Raw genomic sequence first — 23,987 nt, forward strand, 5'->3', positions numbered from 1 at the left:
GTGAGTTTACCAAAGAGAGACATCCTGCTGCATTCGTTGCTGTGGGTTGCTGTTTTCCACTTCGTTTTCAGGGTCTGATTCAGGTTCCAACATGTAGGGCTGTATGCTATGTGGTGACATTGTATTTTGTTTTTTTATTGAGTTCATATTAGCCTAATCCTTCTGTTTATGAGATGTTACAATGACGGTGAAAGCAGGTGTGGTGAGCGCTCCCGATGTAGTGCAGTGGCGGGAGGCGGGGCTTAATGCGGAAGAGTCTCAATCTACTCGTTTTGCCCGCAGGCTGATCTGACAGCCTACGGAGAGGGTCGGTCTGAAGTAAATAAAGCCATTTGTGACAATAACTCGATCAATCCCAGCCCTTCTGGTCTCAGAAATAAAAATAAATTAGCCTGAAATGAACAAAATAGTTCCACTTTAAGTTGATTCAGATGCAGCTTGTTTGGTTGTAGCAACACTTCGGGCCTATAAGCATTAATTTAGCTTGGAAGTGTACGTTTTAAATTCCACTCTTGCAGAAAAAACAGCCTGTTTGTTGTGCTTTCACATGGTTTTATAAGACTGACATCTAACTGTAAGGAAGTTCCTTATTTTAAAATGGTAAAATTAGTATTATTTGGGGATATTCTGCAGTATTAATTTAATAAACCATGATTCTTTATTAGCAGTAACTTTCCAGATTAGAACAGAACCTATTTCCTGTGTTAAATGAATCTTATTCATTTTGGCTGAATAAATTCTGGTCCTTAAGACTTGTTTCATTTTATAACAGAGATGAACTTGTGAACATTTGCATAACTGTAGGTTTTTGTGTCCCTTGGTTCCCAATTAGTTGTGCGGTCTGCTCTTTTGGTAAATAAACCCATCTCTTACAGAGTGCTATCAAGAGACTCTGGGATGTAAAATTGATTTTTCTCAATGCATTTTGGCACAGTATAACATGCATCTCTTTTTAAATAAGCTGTTAAGTATCCTGCCCCAGAGATTGGAGTAAAAACAGGACAAAAGCAGCCACATTCACTCTCCAACATGGATCGTGTTCACTGTGCCTGCAGATGTAAATTCTTGAAAACAACATTGTAAGATTAAACGAACGGAGTCGGCTCAGTCTCATCTCAGCTTTCATCAGACCAGAGTGGAAATATTAGAGATGTATCTCCAAGCCGAAGATGAAAGCCTGACACACTTGGCTTTTTTGCTGCTGTTTTTGCTGTAAGGTTGACTGGAATTTTGTGCTGACTAAAACACTCCGTGTGTATTCTATACTGATATAAGGACCTATGAATCATGCGGTAATAAAATAAAAAGGGAAACTGTTCCAAGGTAGACTATTTCTCTTGTAGAGATCTGACTTAAAGCGACATTATGCTGATAAGACTTTGGCTGGTCTTGATGAACAATGGGCAGTTTGACCTGATCTTGAATCTTAGTGAAAGTTGCCTCAACACCTCTTTGGAAACTCCTGACGTGACTTAAATCGTAAGGTTTTTTTTTTTTGGTTTTTTTTAATGAATGTTCATCATTTTACCAGTTATGGCCAAAAAGAAAAGACCAAACTCAGCGAGTTGAAAGCATAAGTTTTATATATTTTACCAACCTTTACCCCTTCGTTCCAATTCCAGTTAATGTTGGTACTTTTCATTTATTTAAAGCTTAATTTAAAAATTGGTTAAAAGATTGAATCCATATCTATCTATTTCTGCCTCATTTCTCCTTTTCCAGTCCATTTCAGCGGCATCCAGAAAGCAAGCGTGAACTCGCATCCACCTCTGGTTTGTTTATGCAGGTGTAGCTGGGTAATCTGACACCCGCTGAATGAGTTGAGGGCGATAAGAGCTTTTGAAGTATTTGGGTGAATATTGCACGCTTTTTTGATTTGGCTCAGCGAAGCCTCAGGACAGCAGGAGGCAGATGAGAGTTCACAGCAGCCTGTGAACCTCCGTCAGTCATCCGGCTGGGAAGAAGTGCAGCGTAAGAGGGAAAACAGCTGAAGACACATGCATACATGCACCCTGCAGAGGGTGTTGACCTCATGTCCTCAAACTTGCGCGCGCGCGCGCACACACACACACACACACACTGTGTACCAAACATACATGGGCATACAGTCAAATAAGGTAAACATATATTGCCACATGACTTCTCCACAGATGCAAATGTGCGAAAATATGTGATAGATTTATTATGGCAGTGTTGTCGTCTTTGTACCCTCTGCAAGCATATGTGTACACCATGGACTGTTTATAAAAAGATGGGCGGAGCCTCCGTGACGTCACCCGTAGGTTTCTGAAGAGCTGAATTGAAGCTCGGTGGGCGGTTCCTACCATCGCCATCTTGGTAGGGCCATGCGTGTCGTCTCACCCGGAAAATACAAACACTGGCAAAGAGGTGGAGCTGAGAGGGGGCTGTGAGTGTCATGGTGGATGATTGACATCTAGCAAACTCAGAGCTGCCTGTAGCTAAGAGCTAACCGAGCTAACCCGGAGATAACAGGAGATAACAGGAGCTAACCAGCTAACGGAGGTAAGCAGGCTAAAGCTAAGTCATGTTGTTCACAGGCCAAAAACCTCGGTTGTTCTACGTTCTTCTGACTTGAAGCGGAAGATTGGTACCTGTCAATCAAAAGGGCACGCCCCAAAATATGCCAAATTTCGAGATTAATTTACTTTTAAATGGGCAAGTTAGAAAGAAATTCCCTCCCCCCACAGTTGTCATGAAGGTAAACCTGACCTATTAAACCTAATATGTATTTTTGAACCGGGCTGTAAACATGTTTACTTCTGCCGTGAAGTTGGCCTTTTTAACACGGGAGTCTAGAGGTATTTGCTCTTTTTTTTGCAGCCCCTAGTGGATGAAGGGGGAACTGCAGTTTTATACAATTCTGCATTGGCTTCACTTTTAACCGCCGCTTGGTGCACACGCTGTAGCATTGTGGAAAAAGTTGAAAGCTTTGGTCAAAATGGTGGATATGGTTTAAGCTTTACTCTCCAGCGATTGTATCTAAGGGAATCTATTGTCTTCTGGAATCATGGAAATGACTGCCTGTTTAATTATGCAACAGCGCTGAACACTCTGAATAAGATGGTGTCAAAACAACATGAAATAATTGGAGATGTGACGCTGATGATGCCCATTTCTGTTTACCAGCATCTCCATATTTAGTTTGATCATCAGTGCGTGCAAACTGATATGGATTATTATAGCAAACAGCATTAAATGTTCATGTTAATGGGGTGCGATGAAATGGTGTCATTTACTCTGCCATTATTAGGCAAAGCTGCAGACAATATACGTATGTTTATCTTCAGTACAGCAACATGCTGCTTAAAATGAGAAACCCTCACATTACCACTGATGAATGATCTCTGAACATATAATGCATTATATAATTGTTACGTATCTTGTAGTAAATGATTTATACTATCTAAACAGAAATAAACTCACCGATAAATTACATTTATTACAGTGTAGACTTTCCGAATAACTAAAGGATGAAGATGGTGGATTTGAGGCTTTTAAAACTGGGATCCACATTGTATAACTCACTGATTTCAGATTGGAGTGCAGATGGAACTTATGCTTCATATCTGTTGTAAAGTCAATGAATATATCTTGAAGCAACTCTACCGGACCTGAGTAGATTGTTGCACTTTGGTGCAACATAACAGAGCCTAATTTGGTACCTGTCTCTGAGCTCAGAGAAGAGACGGGCTGGAGGTCCACAGGCTTTTGGTAGTTGCGTGTAAGGGATGCTAAGTGAAAACAAGTCTGGAACCTTTGCTCCAGTCTTATTTCTTGCTCTTAACTTCTCTAAATCTTTTCTTCACCTTCTCCAATAATGTCTCTTTAGGTTTCTTCAAATCAGGCGTGATGGACGTCCAAATAGCCAGTGTGTTTATGCATTTGCTGATGTAGGATATGTTGCTGTAAGGCAAAACACAGTTGTAGAGTGATGCTCCGATGTGGGAAATAACAGTGTTGTGCAGATTCTCAGCCCAAGGATGCTGCACTGCTGCAGGGCAGTGATGGCTCCAGGAATGTGCATCAGAAAAACCAGTGCACCATCAAATCAGAAGCAAAGTTAAGGTCAAAGTTGTGCAATATTGCTTTAAACACAAACGTTTTGGCGTCAATATAAATTAAGAGAATTTGGATTTTTTTTTTTTTTTAAAAAAAAGAAGCAAGGTACAAAGGAAGCACTCGTGGTAGTGACAACATAAGTATCATTACATGTTAACTGATCACTAATCAGTTACTTATTGGATTTATTTCTTTCTGAAATAGTCAAACTTCCCGGGTGCGCCATACATCTTATTTTAGCTTTATAAACATGAAAATTATAGTTAAAACGCGAGCTGTTAACAAATTATAGCAAGACGAAAAAACTTTTTGTTGCTCACATCCATTTGCTGCATCATCATGATTAATGACCACTTGAAAAAAATGTTTAAACATGAAAGCAGGAATAAAAACTGTTTTGACATCTGACAGCTTGGTGTTTCAGGGACAAAAGATGGACACATCATGACCTTAGCATGACATTTTTTTAAGACTATTGTAATGAAAGGGTTTTTTTTTCTAGATAAAGAACCTGAGCTAGTTTAACACAAAGCTGATTTTAAAAAAAAAAAAAAAAAAAAAGAAATGTTTATATTAAACTCCCGTTAAAAAGACGAGACTAATGTAATGTAAACAAAATGTGAAAGTATAATTACTAAATGAAGAGTAATCTCATTCATGTAATTGCTGAAATAGCCTCATCATTTCATCAACGAATGAAATTTTTCCCAACACTGTTGGACACGGGCGAGAAGCGTTGGCAGGAATGGTCCATTAAGCGGTTCCTCTTCAGCTTTTTCTTATGGTTGCTGGTTCCAACATAACTCGAGTGCAGTGTTTATTTCTCCACTTTGTAATAGCCTGTGGTGTAAAGCAATTATCACTTTGATCTTGGTGTGTGTGTGTGTGTGTGTGTGTGTGTGTGTGTGTGTGTGTGTGTGTAATATGGCATCTGAGAGTCCTACAGTGCGTTGTGGATGGGCACTGCATATGTAATGAAAGACTTTCCACGCTTCAGATTTAAATTCAGATCCTCTCTCACTCCCTTTACGTTGTCATCTTAGCATTTAATGGCACTTCTTTGCAGTTTATTTTGTTTCGCCAAGCATGTTTTCAGGGACAAATATCTCCTTCCTGGGTTCCCCAAACTTAAAGTTGCTCTTCCCAGACTCTTATTTAAAGCTACTTTTCTGTTTTACTACTCCATTACTCACATTTATCGTCTTTGTCATAATAGCCAGTGTTTTATTTTTTTTTCCCTTCATTTACTCCTGTAGTCATTAAGTACCTCCTCTCAGTTCCTCACTTACCTGCCTTTTTCTCTGACTCTCTTCTCCATGGACAGACTTGTCAGGCTTGTGAGAGGTCCATCAAGTCTCCTTGTCCTCCTTGTCCATCTCTTTCTATGAGACTCCCAATAAGTGACAGAGCAACATTTTCTTCAGCATTCTTGTCTTCCTTTCCATGTCCCCTTCTGCATCCCGTCAAACTATCTTCTCATCTACCTGTCGTCTTCCACCTCCCATCTGTGCATCTCCTGAGAAGTTTCTCCCCTCTTTAAAGTTGACACTCAGCAACAGGAAACCAGGACTCCTCTTGCTGCCTTTGATGGAACCTGAATGCAAAGTACACATGAGATTCTGTCTGCCTCCACCTGTGGAGTTCATCTTCCTCTTCTTTCTGCCATCTTCTATCATATCTGGTGCACTACAGGCTCCATCAAAGCATGACCGTGTGAAATCCTACTTGTACAACGAACACAGGCTCTTGTCTGGTTGAAAACAAGTCCTACTCTTGTATTTATCTCACCTGACATGAACTTTGTAACTGGCCAAAACGCTTCTGGAAAGTTTAAGTATTTCATTCCAAAAAAGGTTGAACACATGCAAGGAAAGTAGTAAAATGTACATTTTACATCTCAAGTTTTCCAGCCAACAAAGTTAACAGTTTGGCTGAATTTTAAGATATTCAAGTTTGCAAAATATTTAGTTGAATTTGCAGAAACAATGTGGTGGCTGTGGAGTCCAAAATAAACCCAATGCAAGCAAAACAGTGCAAGGATCAGAGGACATACAGGCCAAAAACATGCCAAAATATACTGAGGTTGGGTTGGGAAAGAAGATGCAACTAAAGCTAACAGAATCAAAAGAGAAGATTTAAATTAAATAAAAACAGAGTAAAATTTGAGAAGTCAACAAAACATGTAGGAAAACCATGAAATGGAGCCCCAGAGCAGACTTTAACAACCTGAGGAAGATGTGGGAGAATAGAAGATCCAGGAAAAATGGAAATGCAAAGGAACATGGGTTGAGATTGAACAAAATGAAAACATAGAAAACAATTAAGATAAATGGCACTTTTTAAAACAATAGATTAGATTGATACGCCAATCTTGTCCGTTTGGGATTATTCAACAAGAAAAGTGGATTTTTTTTTTTTTTTAATTTAAATTTAACCTTTATTTCACCAGGAAAGTCCCATTGAGGGTAAGCACCTCTTTCTCAAGGGAGTCCTGGCCAAGAGTTACAGGCAATTTACATGTTACCACTTAAACAGAACAAATAATTAAAAGCAATTACAACTAAAGGAGAACATATTAAAATCTCTCATTCTGGACTTAAAACTGTTCAAAGAAATAAGTCGCGACAATTTCCATTTTCTCTGCAAAGAGTTCCAAGTAGACGGAGCGGAGGATAAAATGCATTACAATCCTCTTGTCATAGTTGTAGCAGGAATTTAATTTAAAAAATGTTTCTTAAAGGAACTTGCAGCAATAACACTGCTAACAAAGGGAAAGAAATGCTAACTACCCCCAGATTACCTTATTTTTTTCATGATTGGAGGATAAAAGCATTAAAATGGCAGCTGTTATTGATGCCTTTTACTGATTAGTTTTATGTGTGCGATGCGGGTTTGTGTATTTTAATATAACTAAAACATGGAATCAGTAGGTTTAATTGTGAGGAGAGAATAAGGTGGTGGAAAAGAAAAAATAAAGATTAAGGAACAACTAGAAATGGTTATGTAACAAAATGGAGATATTTAAGGATACTACAGAGATTATATCCTAGTCTTTGTCCGCGGATTTAAAGACACAGTGCACAGAATAATGAAAAGCACTCAGGAGGAAGTGGCCCCCATTTTAAAAACAAATGTAATAACCTTTTTGTTGCAGAATTCCCAGAATATTCAAACACTTCAGTAATATCTGCGTTTGCGCTTCGGCTTCAAAGCACATTCATTTGTATTTAATTGGATTGAGATGCAAAGAAGCGGAGAGCATGGCACCAGAGGGGGAGGGATCCGGTGATAAATGGTACAGACAGCAGCTTGGACAGGAAGCAGCATCTTACCCTGCAACATTCAACCTCTGTCAGGAACATTTACACATGCAAATGCACTGAGGGAGTGTTGCTAACAAGGATGCTGCCAGGTCATCTTCATCCCACAAGAGGTTTATTGTCGGCTTTTAATTGACTTCATTAAATCACCATTACACAGTGTGTAACAGTGTGTGTCTATGCATGTGTGCTAATCATTGTGAATTCTGGTTAACTTGGACAAAACCTTGAAGGGCATGTGGAATAAAATTGTCACCAAGTGGATTCTATGAAAAGGTCACATTAAAGACTGTTGGTACCTCGAACAAAAACTTTATAATTAGGGATTTTTTTAAGCAGAAAGTTTTCTCATTTTAAAACTAAACCAAGCTTTTCTGTTGGAGCTGCTCATTATGTGCAGCAGTTGCATGTTAAACAGAAGGTGGCTTCTTGTGAAACAGGTGCCATAAGTTCACTAACGTGTGGCTTGTTCACAGTAGGAACTCTTTACAGGGCAGCTTTCAGAGATCCAGTAAACAATGCTGTCAGACAATGAAATGAAATACTTCTGTCCACCACTGTTTAGCACACTTTAATGCAACTACTTGTGTTGCAGTAGTCTGGGGGGTATTTCCTGCTAACAGTAAAGGGGGTGGGATCAACACGGTGAGCATAATCCCTGTGCTGCAGGAAAATGAGTCAACTTCCTTGTGGGTAAACCTGCAGAAAAAGCTGCTTGTGCAGCCGCAAAATGCTTGTAGAGGCCTGAGTGGACAGATTAACAAAACAATCAGCTTTAACGCAACAGACTCGGAGGTCATGATGGAGACAAACAAGCTGAAGGTCTGCAGAGAAATGCTTTCATTTTTCTCTTTGGCTGTAGCATGACTCGTCTCCAGCACGTTTTAGATGCTTGTTTGGAAATTGTAGGATTAGAAAACATTGACGAAAGTTGATTTTCAACTGAAGGGTTTTTTTTTTTTCATTATTTGTGCTCATAAAAGTGAAACATTTAGTATGTTTTTGAAAGAATTTAAGATTTCACCAACATAGTTGATTACATAAACCACAAACATACATAAACCTGCTTCTTCTGGTTTGGTTTTCAAGAATGTTTTAAGTTTGAAAATTTTAAAGTTTTACAGTGTGATCGTTTAATTTCAATATAAACTTTAAAGTGGAACTATTCTGTGCATTTCAGGCTAATTTATTTTTATTTCTGAGACCAGAAGGGCTGGGATTGATCGAGTTATTGTCACAAATGGCTTTATTTACTTCAGACCGACCCTCTCCGTCGGCTGTCAGATCAGCCTGCGGGCAAAACGAGTGGATTGAGACTCTTCCGCTTTAAGCCCCGCCTCCCACCACTGCACTACATCGGGAGCGCGCACCCCACCTGCTTTCGCCGTCATTGTAACATCTCATAAACAGAAGGATTAGGCTAATATGCACTCAATAAAAAAACAAAATACAATTTCAACACAGCATCCAGCCCTACATGTTGGAACCTGAATCAGACCCTGAAAACGAAGCGGAAAACAGCAACCCACAGCAACGAATGCAGCAGGATGTCTCTCTTTGGTAAACTCACCAGCCATCGTTGGAAATAACTTTATCCCACGTTTTCCACCCGCCTGATGTATTTGTACATGTCCTTGTTAACCAGTAGAAGGTATCCAATCACCGAACCTTATCCCCCGGGACGTCACAAGGATTCTGAAGTAGAAAAAACTAAAACTCGTTTTTCGTCGCCATGGAAACCGAACGGAGAGAGTGCTGAAACTCAAACCTGTGTTTAGGTGATAAAAAATAGTGCCGTTCACATGTCTGAGGATTCAACACTGTAGAAAGCTCAGAAAACTGGAAATACCATAAGACCCCTTTAAGGGTGACAACCATGATCCACATTCCCAGAAAAGGACCATGTGGTATATGTGTGTGAGATTCAGCTGATGGACTGAACCATTTGAGCCTCTGGTTGTGTTGAGATTAGCCAGAGCTTCACTGTGAAATAGAGACCACGAGATACAAAAAATTCAAAACCAGAAAAAGCATTTAATCATTTCAAAGCATCATGCTTTATTTAAACAGTATAAATGAGTCTTTGCAATCAGTATTGTCAATATTTAGGAGGTTGAAATGTTTAAAACATCCTTAAGAAAACATGAAAAGTAACTTAACAGACACTACGGTTGGTTTGGGCAGCTGAGGTGAAGATCAGTCATTACTCACTTTTAGATATCTTGTGATTGGACAGGCATCCATCGATCTATTATGTTACATTTATAAAGTTGGACCATTTTAAACAGAAGAAATTTGTAAGACATTCCCAGAGCAGAAGATGGTGAATGCCATTCATACAATGTGAAATATAAAACCTGCATCTCTATATAATAGATTTTTTTTTTTTTATGCTCAACCTTCAACTGCTGTATTATGACCCAGCAGTTCTGTTTTATCCACCCGGTTGCAAAGAAAACTAATTAGCATCGGAGCTCAGCAGCTAAAGGCAGAAAGTGTTTTGTGGTTTTTGAAGTGTAAAGAACACAAAAGCAGCTAAACTGACTGAACAGACAAGTTATTATATGCTTGTAGAATTTCGAGCTTCACGCTGCAACAACTAATTGGCCTGTTATGGCCTGCTAATAGCAGGGTGCTATCTAGAGATATAAGCTACAAGGAGACAAAAACAATTACTGATGCTGCAGGTTCTGTTGCGGTTACTCCGCTCGCAGCATATAAGGAGCCAAAAACCACCTCCTACACTGGAGTTTCATTGAAACAAAGGTGTAAATTTGCAGGCTGACTGTGAGTTTTCTACCTTCCATGCTGTAACTCAGCTGAGGGGAACGAATGACTGGGCATTCATATACACCCTCAATGCTCTGCTGTATAATGGAAGGTAATAGCTCAGATAACCGTCCCCACATGGAAAATTTGATCAGCCATTGTCTTTGCTCCCTCAACCTTTTGAGTAGACTCCTGGCTCCACGGCGAATCTCAATAACACAAATTGCAGAGACGGGGAAAGATGAGAGGGCGTCGGGTGGTGTGAGGCAGATCAACAAGGTTAAAGAGACGAGACGCATTTTTCATTTAATAAGGCTAAACTAAAGCGACTAAAGCTAAACTGTAGATGTTCAACTTATTTTATATTAATTTAGCTCAGGGGTTAGTTATGAGAAAGGAAACAATGAGTCACTTTGCTAAATTTGCTTATTTATACCAAGAGGTGCGGTGGACAGATGGTGCTGTCTGCACACATTAAAATTTAACGCTGTGTTCATACCTGACAAAGCTGACAGTCCCAGGAGGGCTGCTGCTAAGGTTCATATTTTAAACATGTTTCAAAGAATTACACACACACATGGACATCACATAGTCACACAACAGCTCTTTGAAAAATGTCTTCCTGCTTTCTTTACTCAACTCGTTTCCCTCACTGACATTTTAAATAAATCCCTGATTACTGAAACTGACCTGCTGCTGCTTTGTACTAAACTGCCACTGCTTTTTTTTTTTGTCCTGTGATCTTTTCAGAGGAAAAACAAAAGGAGGAGGTGGAGGAACAAGAAGCTCTGACAGGAAAAGATGAAGAGAAACGACGCATAGCAGAAATGGGCCGTCCCATGCTGGGAGATCATGTCAAACTGGAGGTCATTATTGAGGAATCGTATGAGTTCAAGGTAAGGCTGCCTGTGTGTCTTTTGATAAGATCAAGGGTTACTGGTCTAATTGGAGAGTGATACATCTGGCAGAGTGTTAAACTGAGCTCAGTCTGGTCTGTGTGCATGAGCATAATGGCTTTCTGTAAAACTCGTTGACACTCGCAATTGTTCAGCTTTAAGTATTTTTAGCAAATTTCCTGTAATAAGAAAAACCTTCTTTGTGACAACAAATCCCTGCAGGGTTAAAATTATGATCCCAGTTTCAATTTTAATCCCTCATGAGTTTGCCCTTTGGTTTAGGTTATAGTTGATATTAAAACATTTTAAAAGTTCATAGAAGCCATTTCAAAGGTTACTGCAAAAAGTTTCAACATACTATGATAAAACTATACTTTCCTGGTTGGTGTTTGGTTGTGACATTATTTTATTGCTGTTATAAATAAAATCTACGCTGTGAAGTTTAGAAATAGGCTACATGTGCTAAAATACATTCTTGTTACAATGCTACCCTTACCAACACGGACGCCATTTCTGTAGTTTTTCTGATTAATAAATTGGAGACACCTGTTCTTTGAATGTAATAAGTCATCCTCAAATGTTTTCATACAATCATAAAAACAGGTGCCTGTTTATAAAAAAAAAAAAAAAAAAAAAAAAAAAGTGAAATTGACAAAAGTAGTAATAAATGAAAGCAAATTATGAAAATCATATTTTCTAATTCTGGTTCAATAGAAATATATTTTTTTAAAAAGCAAAGAAACATGATAAAATGTATAAACTATTTTGTTTTTTAAAAATCTTTTAATTTTTACAATCTATTGAAGTTTCCACGACAGTCAGGTGTTTTCTGTTCCTCAGTCAGACTTCTGAACCTGTCGACAGGTATTTTGTCCCTGTTCATCAGAAAAGGGCTTATTGTTTTGGGGTTGTTTTTTTTTTATTATTGAACTTTAAGTCTTACATCACAAAATTATATACATTTATTACAATTTTATTTGTGTGAATTATAGTTATTTGAATAAGAAAAACAAGGTTTCTGAAAGGAAAATAGGAGTAAAGTTTTTTTTTTTTTTTAAAAAAAGGGAATTTTTTTTTTTTTTTTTAGTCTCCAGTTATTTAAGTGACTGTTGTAAATTCCACCTTTTCCTAAAAATAAAAGAAATTGGTGTGAATAAATTAAAAGGACAACAGTATATTCTATATCCGCTTGGAAGCACAAACAGCCACATGGGCAGGTTTGAGGAGTCTGTTGCTGTGCAGAAAAGTCATCCTCTTAAAGTTGTCGCTGTTCCTCTTTGCTCGTTCATACTGACCAAACAAGACATGTAAGCTCTATTTGTGCGTGCTTCAAATGAGCAGGCTGGCATCAATCAGCCGAGTGACAACAGCGTGTTGGCATTTGGTGTGTTCTGGCCTACTTTACACGCACATGGCATTTTGGCGCTGTGACTACCTCCATGTCTGAGCTCAGTGATGCGTCAGTGTCTACCCTTGATTCTGCCATCATAACCTACGAATAGGATGCACCTAAGCAGGAAAGGCAGATCAGTCCCTCCACGACCCTCTAGTGTGCAAAAAGGACTTATGAGACACTGAGGTGTCCCAGAAAATAGTTTTTTTTTCACCCTGGGAATGTGGATGGGTTTTAAAATGCAAGACGAGGCGAAAGGCAATATGAAAAAGGAACGATGTGCCGAGCAAAGAGCAGGCAGGATATGAAATGACGGCCTAATAAAGCATTCCAGTTTTGTTGAAGAATAAAGACGAGGAGCAAACAAACTGCACCTGCTCAAACCTAAACTGGGCTTCCGTTAAGTTTACATAAGCAGATAGAATAAGAACCACATCCTGTATGCACAACCAACGTGAAACGTGAAAGAAGTGCTTTTCCTCTGCTTTGAGACCTAAAACATGCCCTGCTGATGGACATATGCTTCCAAAACCTGCAGAAAGTCACCTCCCACATGTGTTATGCAGTCCCAATCCTTTCAGAGGAATACAGGAAGTAAATGTAATACGTGTGCTTTGTTTCCTTGCAATCTCTCTCCCACGCAGACTCTTAAGACAAGCTTAGATGTAATTACCATCCATGTTACATATTGTGGGTCTGTGTGTCCTAATGCGTGTTCTTTGCTGCCGCTCCACCTACACTCTCGCTGTAGACAGACAATTAAAAACTCGGAGTAATAGCTTGCCACTTGACAGGATAGCATACTTTGTCAAGTGCTTTAGTGCATGAAATTATGCTTTTGTGTACATCTGTTGGGAAGTGGATCCAATAGTTAGCTGAAGTGCTGCACATTGGCAGATAATGGAGCGCAATACTGTTGATGCTTGAAGACTAGAAAAGACTTTATAGCTTTTTTTTTTTCCTCTTGTTGTTTTTGAAGCATTTGTGTTGGTGCCAGATAACAAGGAGAGAAAACTTTGCCAGAACTTAATTGTTTGTTCACCAACTAAGACATCAAGTTGCTAATTGTGTTTCTGAGGAAGGAAGTTGGTTTCTTTCTGCCTGTAATGGAAACCATGGAAACGTCGTGTTTATGAAACTGTCAGTTATGAAAGCCAAAATTAGCTTTTTTTTTTTTTTTTTTTTTTTTTTTTTGAGAGAAATTAGAATGCTTTTTCATCAACAGTTGTCACTGTGACATTTCCTGCCTTAGTGTGAAATATCTTTCTAGTGTCTGAGCCTAATGAAGAGTACATTTCATGTTATCCTATTCTATTCTACAGTCATTTAGCAGACGCTTTTTCCAAAGCGACTTACATATGAGTGAGAACAACACAAGCACAAAATCAAACAGCAGAGGACATCATAGGAAGGTGCTAGTGGACTGTCTAGTTGGACACAGGTCCTTACATGAAGTGCAACGGGCTTTTTGGGGTTTTTTTGTTGTTTTTACTCACTTCCCACCCCATAAAAGCACCAATGTTATAATACTAAGAATTAATACCATAAAGTTTGTTGCAAAGAACTGGGCTAAGTTCTCCAAGTTTCCAATAAATACAGCTATACTAAGTGTTGAGGTGCTCCTTGAAGAGCTGAGTCTTCAGCTTGACCTGAAAAGTAGACAGGGACTCTGCAGAGCGGACAGAGTTTGGGAGATCACTCCACCATCGTGGCACAACAGAGGAAAAGAGTCTGGCTGGTGATTTAGTCCCACGTTGTGGTGGTAACACGAGGCGTGTTAAAGGAAAAAACCCTAAAGCTGGATTTGTACCAGCACAGCGTCAGGTTGGTTACAGCACCACCACCGTGTGCTCCATGTAGGTCACCAGAGGCCCGACGCGCACCTCTTCCTGACCCGACATGCACCCCTGCTTGCGGCCTGGTTACGCAGAAGTTCTCCCTTGTGATTGGCCGGTTTGTGATTGTTTACAGATATTTGGTGCTGCTTCTTCAGTTTGTGCCATAAACACCAAACAGAAACAGCAGCATGATGCTGCAGCCATACAATTAAGGGCACATTTTAGATTGCATAAATGTAACTTAACACTAATTATATCTGTGCAACACTAAAATTGAAAGCACTATTTACAAATCTGTGAAAAGATTATAAAATTGGTCCTGAAATGTTTTTTAAGCAAAGTTTTTGTCTCCAAATAACTGTTAGGCACCAGGAAAAAAGCTAGTTGTTTCCATGAACTGATTCAATCTAGTTTACTCTTTTAGCTTTCCTTCATATGGAAAGACATTTATTTATATATTTTAAAAAGACAAACCTCTGAGTTGGAAGAGTTGGGATGGTAAGTTTAATCGTGTTGCGTTTCAGGTCATTGCCAGGTTAACTTTCCCTTTGCTCATCGCTTTATTGTCGCTAGGGTTTGCATCAAGCCATCCTGGTAATGGAAAGCTACTGACATGCATATTCATTTTCAGCCAGTCCAGCTGCGTTTATGATCTGAGGGAAGCGATGAGCACCGACGCAAACAAGATAAAAATAACTGTGCAGCACAGAAAAGGAAATACTGTAAAAACCTAGCTGATCATGGGTAAACACTTCACATACAAAAGGCAGAGTAAAGCTGGTTGTGTGAGTGGGTCCACAGCAGCAGCAAGGCGCTATTTACATCCCTAAGCTCCATTCAGCACTATTATTATTCCAGTTTCTCTCTGTAGTGCACAGAAAGAGCGCAGCCCTTGCTGCTCCACGTATTGGTGTGTATGAGTGAGTCTTGGTCATGCTGATGTGTGTGTTGTCTTAATCTGCTATCGTTCATTCCGTAATAGAAACAAGAGGAGAAATACTAGTAAAATAAGGTATTGAAGGAAAGAGGGAGAAAAGGAAAATGGAGACTTCACGTTGAAGCAAATAAATTAAGCGGATCAAAGAAAGTGAATGTTTCCCTGGAAAGAAAACTGCATGAAGTTACACATCATCCTGTGTGTTTTGGTTGACTTTACCGACTTTCATGTTACGTTAGACTAAATGTTTCCTCCTGAAGCTTGGGTGTGTGTTTTTCCTAACATCCCAGCTTCACTCCTGCCATCTTCCTCCTGCTTGCCAGCAGCGAGCTGAGCCGCACCTGCCAGCTTAAAGGTTTTCATTTTCAGAAAGCAAACATGCTTACAGAAATTCCTTGGATAAAATGACTCGTGCCAAATTAAGAATGTTCCCAGAGCAGCATCATGAGCACGTCGATGCCTCCCGTCACATCCCACTGTCCAACAAGATACTACTGTGTAAACTGGGAATATTTACCTGGTAAACCAGCAGACAAAGCATTAGGAGTTAAATCACCTGCAGAAGCAAAGTGGGGGTGAAAATGTTTACTTTTCATAAATGATGACATTGTGTGTCTTTTTTGACAGAATACAGTGGACAAGCTCATAAAGAAAACCAACCTGGCTCTGCTGGTAGGGACGAACAGCTGGAGAGATCAGTTCATTGAAGCCATCACTGTAAGCGCAGGTAAGCCCCATTCCAAGATGTTTCATGTGTGAAAACGGAGCTCCTTCATCCAACTTCTAATGCACATTGGAGGTGGTTTTATAGCTTGTATGTGGCTTAAAAGACTTAATATGGATGGCTGCTGGTTTAATAGTTTGCTGCGCTCTGTTTTTTGTCCTGTAAGCTCAAAATCATGTAAACAGAAATATCAAAAATCTCATGCATGATTAAATTAATTTGATTTCATGACTTCATGGAGTCATGTAGGCATGTGTGTGTGTTGGTTTCTGAATTGTTGACTGACCTGTGGTTTGCTTAAACAAACATTGAGAACAAATTGTAGGAGTAACTTTCAGTCCTCACAAAGACACAATAAATATTGTATGTGTGTGTTTGTAGGATGAAAAGAAAAGTCTGCATTGAATAGAACATACCTCCTAGCAGCTTTACAGCATCCAAAACCAAAATCCCAAACTGTCAGACAATTAAATTTGCCATGAAAATCACCCTAAGTTAAAAATCATTCCTACAACTGATTTATGACCCTTCTGCAGTTTGCAGATCCAGGTCAAATCCAAGCAAACATTCAGGCCCGTTTGTCCATGTAAAAAAGATGCCTTTGTTTAATTTATTATTTTTTTAAAAAGTGTGTGTGTGTGTGTGTATGTATATATGTGTGTATGTATATATGTGTGTATGTATATATGTGTGTGTGTGTATGTATATGTATATATATGTATATGTATATATATGTGTATATGTATATATGTATATATATGTGTATATGTATATATGTATATATGTAATATATATGTATGTATATATATATATATATATATATATATATGTATAAAATGTAGAGCTTCCTTAGATTTATCATTGATTGATTTATCTTTCTTACTGGAACCCATTTCAGTTCTGTCTTATGTCTGTTTTTTTCTCATTTTCTGTCAAACCTGCGCCATGAGTCTGTAACTAAATATGCCATTGGAACAAAAAAAAAGCATTTCCTGATGTTGATCTGAAAAGACAGGAATATTTCTAACTGATGCCACATCAATGTCAAAATCCGCTCCAAGCCAAGATGGCACATGAGGATGTAGAAAGAGCAGCAGAGAATATCGTATGCAAACAGAGCATGAATGTAGTGTGAGAAAACAATGGAATTTATGGAGATCAATGATGGATGGAGATAAATTAGGCTATGAAAAGTGAAATTGAGAGGAGTGAAGAGAAAGGGAAGTGAAGCGTGGATAGAAAGTGGTTGTTTTTGTTTTGTTAAAGATTCACAGCAGAATCTTCTCGGCTGCAGTCGGCAGCTGCTCAGTTTGGTGGAGAGGGTGACACTGGGGAGATGGATTGCCTGGAACTGTTTAAAAGCAACAAAATCCGCCTACCTTTGTGGCAGGTTGCAGTAGCGTCCTGAAAACTTAGAGACGACGTATACCTTGTGGGGTTTTTTTTTTTTTTTTTTCTTTTCCTTTGCTGTCTTGCGCAGTGCTGTTTGTGCCTTTTTGGCATTTTAAAATCAGAATTTCTTTATTTTCTATCTATTCTGGCTTATTTTCGAGATTTTCCATGGTGAGCTGGTTGCATAGACCCCAAATTTTGACTTGGGGACTGTAGGCTCCCCCCTTCTCACTTCCAGACTGCGAGACCAGCCTCTAACGTCACTGTTGGTTGGTTAACTAGGAGACTCTAAATTACATTAAAGTTTATTCATATAAAAACATTATAAACTTGCTGCTTTTTGCATTTCTGTTGACCTGTCTGCTGTTGCCATTCATCATACAGTGATGGAAATCTTTACATTGTACATCAAGTTGTACAATAGTATAATGGTGTAGTTAATTCCCCAATGCCTGTAACATCTTTACTAAAGACACGGAAAGTTTGACCAGTTTCCCAGTTGTAGTGAAGCTTTAAGCTAGTAGTTCAGCAAACAACGGTGATCGTTTGTGCATTTTGATGCCAATTTGTGTTTAACTGTTGAATCAATGTAAGTTTTACCCGAAAAACCTGGATATGTCCATAGATAAAAAGTAAAACCCTATCAGAACGAAGCTAATAAATCAAAGTCTGGAGTCTCATAATAGTACAAATCACTGTTCATGTAAAATGCACAGCTAAATTATATTTATAAAATTGAGAAATCGTACATCCTGCAGTTTAGTGCTGCTGAGTTTTAATCGGTTTCTGTTTGACATTGTTTGGCCGGCTCATAGACTACAGTGTCTTAAAATGACTTTATCCTGAGTGTGTCTGGGCTGTGGTTTCCAGCCTTTGTTGGCAAGCTGATGCCATTAATGAAAAAGCCTGTCTTTGCTCTCTTATCTGGGATTAGCTTGTCTAGGCTGACAGAGTGCTCTGTGTGTGTGTGTTAGAGGAAACCGTAAAAAGGTAGTGAAGAAAAAGCTATTTCTCTTGCACACATACAGTGCAGCCTAATGATACTGTGTTCACACACTGATTGTACCGGGGTTTTCCCTTCATGACTGTATAATTCATAAGCCTTTGGGGCAACCCTAACACACACAGGCCGTGTGGCAGAGTAAGACTCATGACCAAACAGGAGGCTGATTAGTTTTTTAATGACCTTTGAACCCTAAACTGGTTGGATTAAAGGTATTCAAAACATTTGACATTAAGAACTGGTTGGATGTTTGCTGATCAAATGGTTTACATCCAGCTGTGGGTGGGAGAGAGAGTGTGTGTAGGTGTGTGGGGGTGGGGGGGAATTAACTTCATGCAGAGAGAATTAGGAATAAAAGCAGAAAAGTCTTTGTTTTTCTATTTGTAGCAACCTGCAGTAGTAATGTGCACTAAAGTTTGGGACTACAGGAAATGAGATCCCCAGTTGTCCAATGCATCTTCTGTCATGGTCACCACCTACACCATTTGGGTTTTACCTCGTTGCACAAAACCCATTTCACACTCAGCAGGTTATAACTGTTTTAAGACTTTAGTGTTTCCTCTTATGGCTCAGGTAATTTGGTTCAAGCTAAACTTAGATCATTTCCAACTTCTTTGGCACCAGAGAACCTCATGAAACTCACTGTTTTATAAGTTTTAAAAGGCAACATTACCTCATAAATGTCTGATAAAGTTCATATGAATGCATTTCTAAATGGTTAAGTCAGCAAAGATCCCTGCGCAGCTTTAGTTGCCTTATGAGATCTCAGCCTCAGACAGCAGGGGTTCTCAAAGTCAGAATGTTTAGGACTAGATTCCCATTTGATATAAAAAAAATAAAAAAAAAGCTACTCTTTTCGGATACATAAGGCAATTTTCACATTTTGTGAATAATTGTGGTAATTCTGTTTGTCTTTGAGGCTGTTTGGCAACAGTTTTTGTAAGTTTTCTTTAGGGAAAAAAAATGGTAAAACTCCTTGCACTCAACGTTCCTGCACAGAGCAACTTAAATATCATACATTAGAGAGCAAGGTCAAAGATTAATTACTCCTCCTGTGGTATAAAAGCACAAATCCATGGTGTAGGTTTGAGGAGGAAGTGGGAGCTTGCTGTGACATCAAGGCAGGGCCAGGTCAACCCTCCAGCCTTTGGATCTCAGTGGATGGATAGATGAATTAATGAGCAGGTGGGCAGGTTTCATCAGTTCAAAGCAGTTAAAGGTTGGAGTTACAGGAGTAAAGAAGCTGATGGTAAAGCAACACAGGACAATCAGTTTGGTGGACATTTGCACAACATTGCAGTGTTTACTTAACAAGTTAAGGAAAAAAAAAAATTCCATTAAATATCCAGGAGTAAAGGATTCTGGATTGAAAAAAAGGCTCTTGACTGAGGAGGAAATGAGTTAAAATGGCTCCAATAACTGCCGTTGAAAGCAACTAAAGGAAAAAGTCAGTAGACGGAACACATAAAAACATCATCTCAAACTTTGTGGGGGTTTTTTCAGTCTGTCAGTGTACCAAAACTTTTTTATAGTAAAAATTTCCCCCTGTCATGCAGTACAAGATGCCCTTAAAACATCTGATGCATTACCTGCAAGTCTCACCAGAAACTGTAAATAGGGACATTAGTCCAACATGTATTAGACATTTAAAGCCATTTTGTTTCAGAAAGCATTACATGACAGGAGCTGCAAACAATATACATCAAATTATTCAGTCCATGGCATCATGTTGTTTTCTAACCCTGACATGAACCTCAATACCTGACAGCTGTACATTAATTCAGTCCCTAAAACATAATTTTAATCTTCAATTCTGAGTGTTAGTGCGATTTAAAGGCACAGTGTAAGAATTAGACCTCTAGTGGTAAAGATAGGTATAGCAAGTGGTGATTGGACTGTCAGTCTGTAGCAAAAAGTGTAAACATGACATTTATGTGCTTAAAGGCAATTACTTATCCCAAATGGTGTTTTAGCAACTGTTAACCCAAGCTGGTACAACAGTTTAAAGCTCAGTTTTCACTTCAGTTTGTCCATTGAGAGACAGTGTAGAAAAATGGTGGCATAAGTAAAGCAGCTGCGATGTGTGTGGACCCATTGCAAACATGCCTGGACAGCTCATCCTAAGAAAATAAAACCAGTTAATTTAAAGTGATTGCCAACAGAAATGTTGGTATAACATTTGGTATATCCAAAGTCTTGGATGGTATAACATTTTTTTTTTGTCATTGACCATTGATTTTTGTTTCAAGTTTCACCTGTGATGGAAGCTGCATCAAAGTAAACGTAGGGAGGAAAATGTTGTCGTTACACCTTTCTATGTCAGACATGCACTAACTTTTCCTGTTGCATCTTCACTTGGCCTGCTTGTTTTAGATTGTTTGCCATAAGAAAAAGAAATAATAGAAAGTATTTTGGAAGTTATCATAAATGCTGAAGTTAAAAAAAAAGGGCTAATCGACTGACTAGCCTACTAGCTTTCCACCGACATGAGAAAGCTGCATTAAATAAGTAAAACATTGAACTAGTCGTCTCCGCCCTGACCGCTCGAGGCAGATGGCTGCCCTTCCTGAGCCGGGTTCTTCCAGAGGTTTTTCCTTCCTCTTAAAAGGAAGTTTTTTCCTTTCCACAGTTGCCTCATGCAGCTCAGGATTGGGCGACTGGATCCAAGTCCTGATTCAATGTAATCCGTTAGTTTTCCTTAACTAGACTTTTTATTATGAGTTGATGTAGCTGTAAAGTTCCCTCACATGACATTGTTGTGAAGTTGGGCTAAAATAATGAAGCTGAACTGAAGTGAATAAAATTGACTTGCTGCCTGCTGTTTAACATTCAGCTGTAGCAGACCAATCACCAGAAGCGAGGACAGAAACGCCTGTTTACCGTCGTTGGGTTATATTTAAAAACACAAACTTGATTCTATTAGAAGAGTGTCAACATTTTTTTTTTTCCAGGTTGAATTTTTGGCAGAAGTGTCCCTTCTAGCAGCGACACCACAGACACTATTACACAACAAGCTCATCTGTAGATGTCCTATAACACTGCGGATCATCCCCTTAAGCATTCACTGCAGGTACAAGGGTTTAAACAAGTCCAGAGCTGCTGTCACTGATACTGTGGTGGATTTAAAACTGGCACCGATAAGCTTTGTCTAATCTCATCTTTCTCTTTCTGTATCTTATCCACCCTCCTCCATGAGCCCTCCGCATATTCTCTCATCTGCTCTTAAAGATATTAGATTAAAATAAAGATTAGTCACTTGAAACAAGCCTCAAACTTGCTTTCATCTTGACCAAAAGCATTAAGATATGTTGTTTGCTACATCCTCATGCTCGACCTGTTGCATGCAGATCTCATGCTCCCATTTTGGCCAAAACTCTGTGGAAGATCATAGATTTAAAACGGCCTTTTTGCTAAGATTGCAACCATGAAAGGACATTTAAGATCTGCAAAGTCCTGATCTTGAGGTCTCCATATCACAAGATCAGCTTGTGTGTGTTTGTGCACAGCCACACAAAATGCTTATGGGACCATGACATTCATCTGAAAGCAGAAAAGCAGCATTTAGCGAGCCTTTAAAGTCCCCTGAAATGCCAGCATACTGGTGTGTGTGGAGCGGTTTTCCCCTTTGTGTGGGTTTTTGTTTGTGCCGAGCGGCTAATAAAGACACTTCCTGAGATGAGCTAAAAGAGTTCATCCATCATTGTCCACATGCAGGTTGTGACAAGCATCCAAGTTACTGCAGCGTGATAGTGGTATCCCAGATTTGTATTTTTATTTACGCATTACCGCATGTTTGCTACACATACAATGTTGCTTAACATTTGATGAACGAGCTCGGCTTTTATTTGTGCCTTTTTAAATGATATTGTACACTGGAAGAGTGATGTGTTGCTGTTGTAATCCTTCTGATCCCGTTCACGCAGCCCATAAATCAAATATACTTTAAGAAACTGAGAAAATGCTCCTTGCTCTGTGCAGAAAATGCACTCTCAAGGCAACAGATGCTAATATTAGCCATCAGTAGCTAATTTACCAAACTATGGCTGTAACAAGAGAACGCCTGCTGATGAAAAATTTGAAAGGTTGAGATCAATCAAATGGCCTTTTCTAAAAAAGAAAAAAGAAAAAAGAAAAAAAAACATAAACCTTGTGCAGTATCTCATCAGCATGCACATCCTCATGGTTTAGTAGCCTGAAGGGAAGGTGGTACTGTTGTACTGGGATTTTGTGCAGTAAACATCAGGTTGTCGTCATCCTACAGACCTGGTATAATGAAGGGAATGTCATGACTTAAAGGAGTTTGATTAAAACAAAATTTTACTTTTATTAGATGAGATTATAATACATTTATGTTCCCTCAGCTGTTTCCAAAGCTAAACTGCTGTTTCCAGATGAAATAAAACCTTCTGATGTTTCTGAAGGGTTGGTAAGTAATGAGATTAACCAGGTCGGGGCATAATCTTGATCTCTTAATAAAACCAATCATTTTAATGAAATGCAACTGCTAGAGAAAATGTTCATTGAGTAGAGTGTGCACCTGCGAGCCATGCATCACCAGCATGCCCACAGAGCGGTTCCGCAAGATGTGATTTTGGGTTTCGGAGAGGTCTGGACATTTTGTGAAGTGACATTGCTTGCAGTTAAGAGAATGGACCTGGTGAGGGTGCTTTAACCCACGGCAGTGTGCAGCCCACTGCCCCGATGGTCTTAGGAAGGATGAAATAAATCCTCTGATTGCAACCCTTTCTTTATTAAACTGGTTTTTTTTTTCCCCTGAGGAAAACGGTCAGGACAAACTTTGATTTATTTTGCCATTTATTTTAGAATAACAATGTTTTTTAAATGACTTTCTACAAAACTAAATCTCTAAATCTGACAAATATTACTGGAATTTTATTTACACAGAAGAAAAAACAATTATTTTTGACGCCCTTGTCAGCAGGAATGTGGTCGTTTCAACTATCCTGATAGTATGCAGAGATGGTACCATACTATCTATAGGTTATAGAAATATTATGAAGTATGCAGAGACATACCTACACTATTGGTTTATACTGCACATGAAGATCATTCAGAAGCTCAGGAGTACTGAGTCCTGGGCTTCTGAACTATCTTCATGTGCAGTATAAACCAATAGCGTAGGAATTTCTCTCTGCATACTATCTGGATAGTTGAAATGATGACCAGAAAACAGGTTTTACGTCAATTAAGAACTTTAGCTGTATTTTAAATCAGGCCATAATTTTCGGCTCTCTTCTCCCCAAATATTTATCTTTTTACTGACTTGTGCAGGTCATACGCATCAAAAACAGACAAAATTGCAGTTTAAACTGTGTACACCCACATCCACTGTAACAGGCAAGTTCGAGCTGACTTGTTTGATAGTGAAAATCAAAGATTAGAAAATATGACTTTAGAAAAATCTGAGTGCAGAAATTGAAAATTTTTTCATGCATGCAGAGATTTATTTTGAGTTTTGAGGAAAAGATTTCAAGACAGACCTACGCTGTCCAGGTGTCCCTAAATAAAAATTCTGACCTCTACTTGATAAACTATCGTCTTAATTTCAGACAAATGGCTACAGATTTCCTGCCTAATGATACCAAACACAACATTCTTTTCATTTTAATTGCCA

General features: G+C 38.9%; 1 protein-coding gene across 1 annotated transcript in view; it reads left to right on the forward strand.

Annotated features, from left to right (window-relative positions):
- Positions 1-23,987, forward strand: part of slc8a1b (solute carrier family 8 member 1b) — a gene marked incomplete at its 3' end in the record, with an annotated part of 141,035 nt that overhangs the window by 102,389 nt on the left and 14,659 nt on the right. The window contains exons 6-7 of the mRNA XM_079248616.1: positions 10,920-11,065; positions 15,861-15,960. Coding sequence (XP_079104742.1) covers positions 10,920-11,065; positions 15,861-15,960 — 246 coding nt within the window. The remainder of the gene's footprint in view (positions 1-10,919; positions 11,066-15,860; positions 15,961-23,987) is intronic.

Source organism: Telmatherina bonti (assembly GCF_933228915.1).
Source record: "Telmatherina bonti genome assembly, chromosome: 11".
Lineage (NCBI taxonomy): Eukaryota > Metazoa > Chordata > Actinopteri > Atheriniformes > Telmatherinidae > Telmatherina > Telmatherina bonti.